At 34.8% G+C, this 11,643-nt stretch overlaps 1 protein-coding gene across 1 annotated transcript; it reads right to left on the reverse strand.

Moving 5' to 3' along the window:
* Positions 1-285: 285 nt before the first annotated feature.
* LOC111587547 (homeobox protein DBX1-B-like) lies at positions 286-11,154 on the reverse strand. The gene is made up of 4 exons (XM_023297563.3): positions 10,145-11,154; positions 9,432-9,515; positions 1,942-2,144; positions 286-774 (listed from the first exon to the last, which is right to left on the reverse strand). Exons 1-4 carry the CDS (start codon positions 10,509-10,511, stop codon positions 448-450), a joined length of 981 nt encoding a protein of 326 aa, XP_023153331.2. The 5' UTR covers positions 10,512-11,154; the 3' UTR covers positions 286-447.
* Positions 11,155-11,643: the final 489 nt, after the last annotated feature.

Consider the following 11,643-nt stretch of genomic DNA (forward strand, 5'->3'; position numbering starts at 1 on the left):
AAATACCTCAAAATGTAACTTACATGCAGTAATTGAGTAAATGTCCCTAGTTAGTTTCACTAACATTTAAAAATATAAAGAAAATACTGAAGTAAAGCTACAGTACAGTTGATTTAATCCTGTTTTATTTTAATTTTTAGTATCTAGTTTTCTACTTTGCTTCTCTCTGAACTGTAGTGGTAAACAAATATACAATAAAATATGAGTAAATGTACTCTTAATACTTTCCAACACTCCTTTTTTAGACGTTAATCTGTCAGAAAAACACCGAACATCGACACCAAATGAGACTTTTCAGGGTTTATTTGAGAAAATATAAAGAAGTGAGAAACATTTTGTATATTAAAACATTTCGCTCTACAAATATTAAATCTAAAGCTGTGTTTATTTACTGCGAGGATATAAACAGAACATACATCTATGTACAGAGCAGCTTCGGCCGCTGCTTCAGGAAACGGTGATTTCTTCGCCGTCGGACTCCGACTGTTTGCTGGACTCCGATGGAGACGAAGGGCTCTGATGCTGATGAAGATGATGGTGGTGGTGGTGGTGGTGGTGGTGGTGAAGGTTCTGGTGGTGGAGGTGGTTCGGCTCCTGGCTCTCGGCCGTCGTCCTGCCCAGCCGGCTGCAGAAGTCGGAGCCCACGTCGGTGAGGTCCGGGTGGGGGTTGGTCTTGGTGGGGAGCGTCTGCTGGCGGCAGCCTCCGGTCGACAGCAGCTCGCGTTCCTTCGAGTTCCTCCATTTCATCCTCCGGTTCTGGAACCAGATCTTCACCTGGACGGGACAAAATGAGCAGCAGAACGGCAGATATTGACCCGGGTTTCTTGTTTTTAGCTTGTTAATCATCCTTTGTCTATACAAAGAGACACAAAACAAACAAACCTCAAACCCGGCAAAAAAATATGACAAGTAAATATTAAGTTAAAACCCGAATGACCAAAATGAGACACAAAATGACCAGAATTACACTAGAAATGACCTAAATTAGGCTAAAAATGACCAAAATGAGACACAAAATGACCAAAATGAGACAAAAAATGACCAAAATGAAACAAAAAATGACCAAAATAAGAAAAAAAATGAAAATTTAGTTTAGGATTAAATTTATTTACCTAACAAGTCTAAATATTAAAGTTAAGACCCAACAGTGCTGCATGTTATTTATGTGACTTAAGTAAATATTAAGTTAAAGCCCTACAATGTTATGTATTTTATAAATTTAACTCACCACTTTAAATATTACAGTTAAGACCCTAAAATATCAATAATTATATAAATTCACCAGACTAAATTAAATATTAATATTAAAACCCTACAGAATTCCCCAAGTAATTCTAGCATTAGGACCAAAACTATACAATATTATTTATTAAACTGAATTTTTAAAAATTTTTTGACGACTATTTATTTTAGTTTTATCTGCGTTTATTTAAATTTCTTATACTGTTTCTACATTTGCATGTGGTCTATATTGTATATGTACATATTGATAAAGTTATATTACACAAAATGTAAAAAAAAAAAAAAAATCTGTTTTCGCACAGTTGAAACACAACTGCTGCTTCAAATGTCCTATAAAGATGACGTTTCACTCTGTAACTGGATTAATTCAGATAGTTAAAAGAATATACAACTGATAAAAATGCAAAAATGTAAAGTTAATATTTTAATCTACACATATATTATCGCTATAGTATTTTGTTTTTTCTGCATATAAGAAAAAAATGAAGAATTTGCTCGTTTTACTACAGAAACGTGTTTTTCTGCACTTCACTGATGATCCACTAGAGGGCAGAAAACACGAGTCTGACTGTAAACTGCTGGTTTTCTTTGATTTAAAGGGTTAAATGTAGAATATATGAAGAGATGAAACATTCTCTGTGTTCAGTCAGCTGTCTGTTTATGTCTTTGTTGTGTCTTTATTGTCTTTTTGTTTTCTACCTGTGAGTCTTTGAGTCCCAGCTTCCCGGCCAGCTTCTTCCTGTCTGGTTTGCTGATGTACTTCTGTTTCTGGAAGGTTCTCTCCAGCGCCTTCCTCTGCAGGTCTGAGAACACGGCCCGCCTCAGCATCCCCCTCCTGGGCTTCCCTCTGGGGGCCAGAGGCCACGAAAACGTCCCCGGAACCGGAACCACCGAGGAGGAAGCTGCAGGAACCAAACAGGAAACACTTAAAGTCAATTATTCTGTCTGGGGGCGTTCTTCACCAGTAGTTTCCCTGTCAATTAAAAAAAAAAAATACGTGGATTTAGCAAAGCAAAATCGTCTAAAAGTAAGAAAGTGAGATTTCAGCTAAATTTAATGGATAAGGGTGTATTTAGGAGTCAGCAACAGATCAAACAGGAAGTGATCAGGATGTCCAGAGGCCTTTAGAGATCCATTTAAACCCTCAGAACCACAAGAAAGCATGTTTTCCTTTAAAGAAAAAACAAAACACCATTTATCAGTTGTCAGATTGTGTGAATTGTGATTCCACCAGGAAAAGGAACCAAAAACAGGCTCTGAATTGCGATATTTTGTCAAAAACACGGTATTCTACAGCCTTTTTAAGAAAACTTTAAGCATTTGAACCAGAATCTATAAAAAAAAAAATATATATATATATATATATATATATTTTTTTTTTTTTTTTCGATGACAGACTCAGCTGTGTGTTGCTTTGACGGTAAGAGAAAGTTTTTGGTCTGCATATTTGAGTAATTATTCCAGTTTAACCCCTGTGCAAAAATGATTTATCAGTAAAATCACTAAAATGACACCATTTATAAGTCAGAAACTGTAAAAACCAGGACCAAAATGACACTAAAAATTACCACAATGAGACATTAAAACCGGCCAAAATTAGACACAAAGTGATCAAAATGAGACATAAACAACCGAAGTATCACTAAAATGACCAAAATCATACAGAAACAGTTGAAACGACACCGAAAATGGTCGCAAACATACGCAAAATGACACAAAAAGGACAAAAATGTGAAGCAACATGACCAAAAGCAAACATATCATGACCAAAATGACACTAAAAATTACCAAAATGACACAAAAAGTACAAAACATGAGACTAAAACAACACAAAATATGACTAAAATGAGACACAAAATGGCCGCAAACATGACAAAAACAACACAAGAAATGACCAAAATGAGATACAAAAAGATCAAAATGAGACAAAATGATCAAAATCACACAGTTGAAATGACACAGAAAATGGCTGCAGATGCAAAATGACACAAAATGACAAAAAATATGACTAAACAACACAAAAAATCACCAAAATTAAACACAAAATGACCAAAATTAAACACAAAATGACCAAAATTAGACACAAAAGGACCAAAAATGAGACATAAACAACCCAAGTATCACTAAAATGATCAAAATCATACAGAAACAGCTGAAACAATGCAGAAAATTTTCACAAACGGATGTAAAATGAAACCAAAAAGGACAAAATATGACACAAAAATGACAAAAAAATTGGACTAAAATGACTAAACTGAGATACAAAATGACCAAAGTATCGCTCAAATGACCAAAACCATACAGAAACAGCTGAAATGACACAGAAAATGGCTGCAAACAAACACTAAATGAGAAAAATGATACAAAAAGGATTAAAAATGTGACTAAAACGTTTCTTTTAACTCCAGGAAAGGCTCACAATGATCCCTTTTCTTCTGAATCATTATCACATATTTAAATTTCACTGATGAGTATTTAATTAGTTTTTCCGTGGGCGTCCGTCGCTTCTCGTCTCCGTAACGAGCCCACCCTGTTTTCATCCCCGTTCTGCCTGAAATCTGACGCTGAAGAGGCCAATTTGTCGAGCGCTGGAGACAGAGGCTGATGCTAATGAGGCGGCCCTCCGGAGCTCGGCTCACATCGCCTCTAATGAAGCATGAAGGAGGCTTGTATGGGCTGCAAATGCACACAGGACGCCGATTGTGTCGTAATGAATTGAGTGGAAAAGGCCGTCGACAGGCCGCTATATTACAGCCCCATTAAAGGCTGTGGAGCTCCAGCCTCCTCAGCAGCATTATTACAGATGTTAGCACCAAAAACACTGGAAATAAGGCAAAGAATTCATTACATTTCTGCATTTTAAGCATTTTTATTTGTGTATTTGTCAGTAATCTCTTCTTATCTATCTAATATAATAAACACTGACTGACAAAGACTTTTAAAATAGAAAGGCTATAAACAGATGCAGTGGTCCTGAAGTGTTTCTCTAGCTGATTTTTTGAACAACAAGCGATACGTATGTGTATCTGTAGCGCAGACAGGGCAGTGTGGAGGGAGGAAATAGATGTATAGACAATGGTGTCATCGGCGTACAGACAGATGTTACGGCATGAGTTATGTTGTTGATGTAAATGTTAAAGAGTGTTGGACCAAGTATTGAACCCATTAGAACTATTAGCAATAAAGAGTAGTGACGTAAATGTAATATTTCTACTGGTGTGGTATATGCACGGCTGTTCAAAAGTTCAGGGTCACTTAGAAATGCCCTTATTTTTAAAGAAAAGCAGTTTTTTTTAATGAAGATAAGATTAAATGAATGATAAATCCAGTGTAGACATTGTAAATGTGGTAAATGACTATTCCAGCTGGAAACGGCCGATTTTTAATGCAAGATCTACATATCAGCCCAGTCTCCAACAAAGGTTCTAAAAAGTGCTGCAAAAACAGTAAATTAGAGAAAATGAGGCTCATTGAGCACATTTATTTTAAAATGCCTGGATTTTTTAGCAAATTTCCTGGAATTTTTCCTCATAATTTCCCCAAAATTAGCTGTTTAATTGTACATTACAGAATGTTTCCAAGAAAATCCTTCAGATTTGTAGTGAATTAACAGGAAACTAAAACAGTTAAGAGTTAATTAGAGAGAAAATGAGGTTCACTAAGTGTTTTTATTTTAAAGTGTCTGTATTTTACAGCAAATTTCCTGGAATTTTTCCTCATAATTTTCTAAAACAAATTGCTGTTTACTTGGAAATCACAGGATGTTTCCTCAGAAAATCCTTCAGATTCTGGGCTAATTCTAAAAAATAAATTTAAAAAAAGTCTATGAGGTTTTAGTAAAAAACATAGAAATAATGGGTGAAAATTGTTCATTAACTAAGCCAGTCGCCAACAGAGGTTCTAAAAAGAAACAAAATGTGCAAGAAACAGTAAATCAGAGAGAAAATGGGCCTCCGTGAGTCAATTAACCATTTCTCACCAAGCCGACGCATCATTTATGAGTTGCTTACCAATAACTTTTTCTATTTTCCTTTTAATTAGCTCCAAATCTGCATGATTTCCTTGGAAACATCCTGTAATTTACAACTAAACAGCTAATTTTTCAGAAATTTTAATGAAAATTTCACAAAAATTGACTATAAAATACAGAAGCTGAAAAATAAAGGCACTCAGTGAGCCTCATTTTCTCAGATTTACCGTTTTTGCATCATTTTTGTTTCTTTTTAGGACCTCTGTTGGAGACTGGCTTAGTTAATTAATTGTTTTTCACCCAGCTTACTCATCATTTACGAGTTTTTTACTAAAAACTCATCAGTCTGTTGCACTTTTTCCATTTTCTTTATAATTCGCCCTGAATCTGAAGGATTTTCTTCAGAAACATCCTGTGAGTTCCAACTAAACGCCTAATTTTTAGGAAATTATGAGGAAAATTTTCCTAACATTTGCTGTAAAATACAGAAGCTTCTGTATTTTTTGCAAATTTTCCTCACAGTTTTCTAAAAATCTGCATTGTTTAGCTGTAAATTGCTAGATATTTCCAAGAAAATCATTTCTATCGACAGTATTTATCCATCGTTAAGTATTTGACTTGAGTCATGCAATGATTATTTGAAAATATTATTTCCGTAGACTGCAGAAGAAGGAAAAAATGCAGCAGTTATGTGCATTCTGACTTCACAATGTCTTATAATTTACATAAAGAACAATATCTTTACATTTTAACCTTCACCAGTCGTCGTTTCAGTTTCAGCAGCAACAGTTAGTTAAGCAAGAAGCGTTCATGTAACATTTTTCACACATGCATCAGACATTAAGGACAAAATAAAGCGTGATTTGAATATCAGCAGCCCTGAATTCCAGCAGAGCTTTACGTCTGTTTACCTTCCTGCAGCTGCAAACTACCGACATGCAGTGAAACATTAATTAACCCTCATGTCGTCCTGCGGGTCAAAACTGACCCGTTTTAAAGTTTGAAAATGTGGGAAATAATATATTTTCACAGTGAAACTTCTGATGTCCACATTTTCAACATTTCTGGGAAATATTTCAACATTTTTTGGTGGAAAAAAAGAAATGTTAAAAATGTTTCTGAAGAACAATCACATAAAAATCTACCAAAATCCATTGAAATTTGCTGGATTTTGGTTGCTTTTTATGTGAATGTTCTTAAAGAAAATATCAGAAGTTTTACTGATATATATGTAATCACTTTAGACATTTTTAGGATTTTTTTGGAAGATTTTTACTCATTTTTTGAAGATATTTACAAGAATTTCTTGCCAAATTTGGGGGATTTTTTTTTAAATAAAACTTTTATGGGAAACTTTTAAGGAATTATTGGAATTTTCTTCCTGAAGGTTTTGCAAATTTTCAGAAATCTGGGGAATTTTTTTGGCTAAATTTTGGGTTTTTTTTTCAGACAAGGAAACAATGTTTTTTTGGTGCCTGTAAATGAAGACAGCATGAGGGTTAAAAGCAGATTTACTGATGCACATGTATAACTTACAGAGCTCAGAGCCAAGAAAAATCATCATTATGAGGTGCTTTTGTCTATTTTTTTTTTTACTTACCTGCCATGTAAGTCACACTTTATTCCAAAAAAGCTAAACTTTAAAACAGCAGCAGCTAAAAATTTCTCAATTTCCTTTAGAATTAGAGGCAAAATGTGCAGGATTTTAATGAAAATGTGTAATTTGTAGGAAAGTGTGCATAAAATTAGCAGGAAAAAGGCATCTATGTGACATTTTTCTTGTTCTTTAACGTTCTTGGCTGCTTTGTATTTGCAGTGAACTGATAAAACTGAGAAGTCAGAGTGTCTAAAGTGGCAAACAGAGATCTAGAAGGTGTCAAACGCTGCCTAACGAGGCTGAAAGCGGCTGATGTGTGTGTGGTTTTGCCTCTGATTGGTCACGGCTCCGGGGGCTTTGTGGGCCGGTGGAGGGGCTTGGTGGGAAAACGACGGCGCGTGAAGAGGCGCCGAGTTCCCGAGCTGGGAAGATACCCGCCTCGCATTTAGACCATGACAAACGGCACTAATACATTTAAGGCGGAACAAACCGGACTAATTTGTAGATTAGGACAACTGGTGCTAATGTCAGCAGTCAGCAAGACGCCTAAAGAGGCCTTCAGACGGACGGACGAGATCCTGAGCTGACGGACGGATTCCCAGGATGGACACGGAACAGACGGAAAAAACAAACATGTGCAATAAAAGTCTAATTAAACGACTTAAAGGGGTGATTTATTCCACAGTATTGGAGCTAATTATGAAAATACTCCAATTTAACTGCATCTAAAGTTAGTTTTAATGTGAAATTAGTTGCTCTTAAACGGAGGTCTGGGAATTAACAGCAACTTCTAAGCTACAAATATGTGAAATTAGAAGCTTTAAAATTAATAAAAGTGTCTCCCTTCTTCTTTAATTACAGCTGAGTGCAAAATACAGAAGAGATTTAAATGCTCACTGCCTATGAAAAGTTTTTTTGGTTCACTCTGGGATCCATTAAATGTCAAAAAGAGTTTTATTATTCAGATTTTAACATATTTATGCTAAAGTTTAAAAAATCTAGTGTGTTTTCCTTTTGTTTTTACAGGTGTAGTTGTTTTCACTGTGCGATATTTTTACAAAAATGGACCAAAAATGCTTAAAATGACACCAAATCAGCTTCTAAATTATTTTAATTACATTAATGAGGTCAAGACAGACAAAAAACCCTAAAAGTTTTATGCGTATGTATAAATTAAATAATAAATGCAGATGTTTCTGGCTGGTTTTATTTTTAAAAGTATTAAAAAAAATGTAACATTAAAATTGACTCTTCTATTTAATTATTCTGAAAAAACAAAGTGTAAAATAGAAGGCTGCAGTCATCCTTTTATTTTATTTTTTATTATTTCTAATTAATGTATTTTTAAAAAATAAGATGTATATATTTTTATTTTTAGTTTATATAATTTTCTGCTTTCATCATTATTATTTTATTATTACATTTATTTTAAATTTCTTGTGTTCTTTGGTCTCCATTTTTTTTTTTTGCTTGTATTTTTTTATTTTTTATAATTAAACCATCTTATTATCGGCTATTAGTCAACTGTAACTGATCGCATTACATTCAATATGAGCCTTTCTTTAAGTAAAACTGTAAAGGTTGCCATATTTAGACCCTAATTAATCTTAACTCCACTCTAAATTTAAATTAATTGGGTAAATCTGTAATTTTATTTCCCTATAGGACAGTACTTTGTGTAGAAATAACATAACTTTACTATTATTTTAATCAAATGGCCATTAATTGCTGGTATAACTGTGAAAAATGACAAAAGCGACGTCTTGTTTTGTCTAAAAATTTGAATATGTTCAGTTTATTGTCACACATAATAAAGAAAAAACATTAAAATCTCACAAAACAGCAAATATTTGATATTTTTGCTTTGAAAGAAACAATTATTGAATGAATAAACTAGTTAATGATAAATCTTGTGTTACAGTTAATGAGATTACCGGCCCCCTGAGCACATTTACAATTAATCTGTTGAATATTTTCCTGATTAATCATTTAGTTGTTTGGTCTATTAATGTCAGAAAACTGTGATGAATGTCTTGTTTACTGACATAGAGGAGGAAAGAAAGCAGAAAATATTTACATCTAAGAAGCCGGAATCAGAATTTAGACTTTTAATTTTTTTTAAAAAGTACTTCAACGAATAGATAAATGATCTAAATATTTGATCAATTTGAAAGCTAACAGCTATAAATAATTGTTTTTGTGTCTCTTTGTACCTTTAATTCCAGCGTCTTTGAGCTTTTGGAAAAGCGCTTTATAAATAAAATTTATTATTATTATTATTATTAATTCGACTTTGTGACTTCCTAGCAGTAATAATAATCACTTCATTCAGAGGCCCTGAGGCCTGCCGATGCTTTCAGGCCTCTGTGGGCCTTTATAGTCATTTATCCAAACCTGTGCTCACATTTAGAGGCAGAAAAATGCAGATTTTATGCATCTTATTGTAAGTAGAGGTGGATATCAGAGTGAAAATGAAGTAAATATCCTCAGAATTAGGCCCAGAATACAGTAAATGTAAAAAAATATGCATGAAAAAAGTGGTAAAAGTGAAGATTTATCTCTTATAAAGAAGGTTTTCTCAAAAAAACACAAAACAAATTCAGCTGTAAATTAATGACTTACCTGTGAAATAAGAGGCTCTGATGAAAGGATGAAGAGTCCCATCAAAGAACGGCAGTGGGAAGGATTTGGTCTGAAGACTCTGGACTGAAAACCACAAATGCTTCAAAATCAGGAATCTGGTTAAAGAATTACAGCTTCTGTGGCATAAAATCACTATTTTGTACACTTTATCTACTTATCTGCATTTATTTTAACTTTAAGGACAAGCTTTTCTTTTCAAATTAAGATTTAAACAAGAAGATTTTGCATAAAAACATAAAACATGCAGAGAAAATACAAAAAAAAATCTGTGGGGAATAAAGCAGTAGAATTTTTATATTTTGGCATATTGGGGCAGTTGTACAAAAAAATGAACTACCATCTAAACTCATACAACCCCTAAAATAACCAGTTATCCCCAAAAAATCCAGTACAAAATGAAAATTAGACAAACATCACATAAATCGTCACATTTTCTGTAATTCATGTTGAATAAATTAGAGTGAAACGCCTTTAAACTTTGATTGGATTTTAGATGCAGAATTTTTACTTGGAATGTGCTTGTTAAGTGTAAAAATGGTACTTTAGATTAAATTAGAATATTTTTTCTATCCTTTATTGACAAATATCAAAAATATTACAATAAAAAACTAATAAATATTACTACCAATAATAATAATAATATTAATAATAACTTTTATTGTTAAGTAAACAAATATATTTTTGTGACCCACCGCTCCGTGTTGACGGGGCCAGGATCGCACTGACGCCGAACTTGAGGTACCCGGAGTCGGGGCAGGCGGTGTGCGGAGGTCCGGGGCTGCCGCGGTTCGGAGGCCCGGAGCTCTGCAGCACTGACCGGTCTGTTCCGGGTCCAGACGCCCGGGGACAGGAGCCCGGCCCGGTGCTGAGCTGGAGGATGTCCCCGGGACTCCTGGAGGAGAAAGTCCGATGTATGTAACCGACGGGCTGCAGCCGGAGCAGATCCTCCACCAGGAAGCCGGAGGGCAGAGACCGGTTGATGGGAGAGGAGAGACCCGCCGGGGGACGCAGGAAGCCCGGGTAGAGGGGCGGCGGCAGCGCGCTGCAGGGGAACATCATGCCTGGAGGAGAAGCTTCAGTCCGGACGGCAGCTCTGCAGCTCTGCGGCCTGTTAGACCCGTTTTATACCTCCCACCCTCCAACACGCACCGACACGCACGCTCAGGAGCGTGCACGAGCGATCATGCACGCGCGCAAGTTCAACTTCTGCGCGTGAAGCGAAGTTGAGAGTCAGACCCCGGAGTTGAAACGTCTTTATTCTACTGAAGACATGAAACAAGATGAATTCATCCTGCAGGAACATTTTAACCACATCATGCATTTGACCAAAAAAAAGAAGAGAGCAACAGTTTTTTTAACATGAGAACATTAAAATAAAACTTTCAAACTGAGATATTTGATCTTGAGCAGGTGACTAATGATGAGCTTCCTGTCTGAGTTGATGCTGAAATGAGTTTTTCAGATTAAAAGTCCAAAATCTATAAAATAATTCGTGTTAATTCAGCACCATTTCAATAAATACATGGCTGCGAGAGAAGAATACTAATTTACTGATTTAGATAAACGATTTAAGTTACAAATATTATTTAAATGATGTTGCATCAACTTAATATTGTGCAACTTAAACTCTTTTTGTGCGTTATTGTTGATTAAAACTGAATTTAAGGCTGGATAACAAGAATTTTCTGGACCTTGAGGTAAAAACTTCTTCTCCTTAAAATTGGAGCAAAAAACTTAAAAACTTGCTTTCATAGTAAATGAAACTTAACAATCGTCCTTAAATAGTTGGAGCAACTTGATTTTTTATAATTAATCAACTTCAAAACTTTCTACTTCCAATCCTTTTGTCAGTGAAAATCCTCTATATTTTTTCTTTTTTGATCCAGCACATTATTTTTTAAAGTGCGTCCACATCTTAATGAAGGCAGTGTGAGTGTATTCTTTGAATTTTGAACACTTTATGGTAACGCAACTTTATTTGTGGTCATTTTTTTTGTGGGCGTTTTGCAACTCATTTGGTAGTTTTTGTCTATTTTTGATAGTTTTGAACATCTTTGTTCTATTTTCATTGTTTTATGTCCATTTATGGTCATTTTGTGTCTCTTTTCAGATGTTTTGTGTCTCTGATCATTTTTGTCTCTTTGTGGTTGTTTTTTTTCTCTCTTTTTAGCAGTTTTACATCCATTTGTGG

This window comes from Amphiprion ocellaris, chromosome 3 (assembly GCF_022539595.1).
Source record: "Amphiprion ocellaris isolate individual 3 ecotype Okinawa chromosome 3, ASM2253959v1, whole genome shotgun sequence".
NCBI lineage: Eukaryota > Metazoa > Chordata > Actinopteri > Pomacentridae > Amphiprion > Amphiprion ocellaris.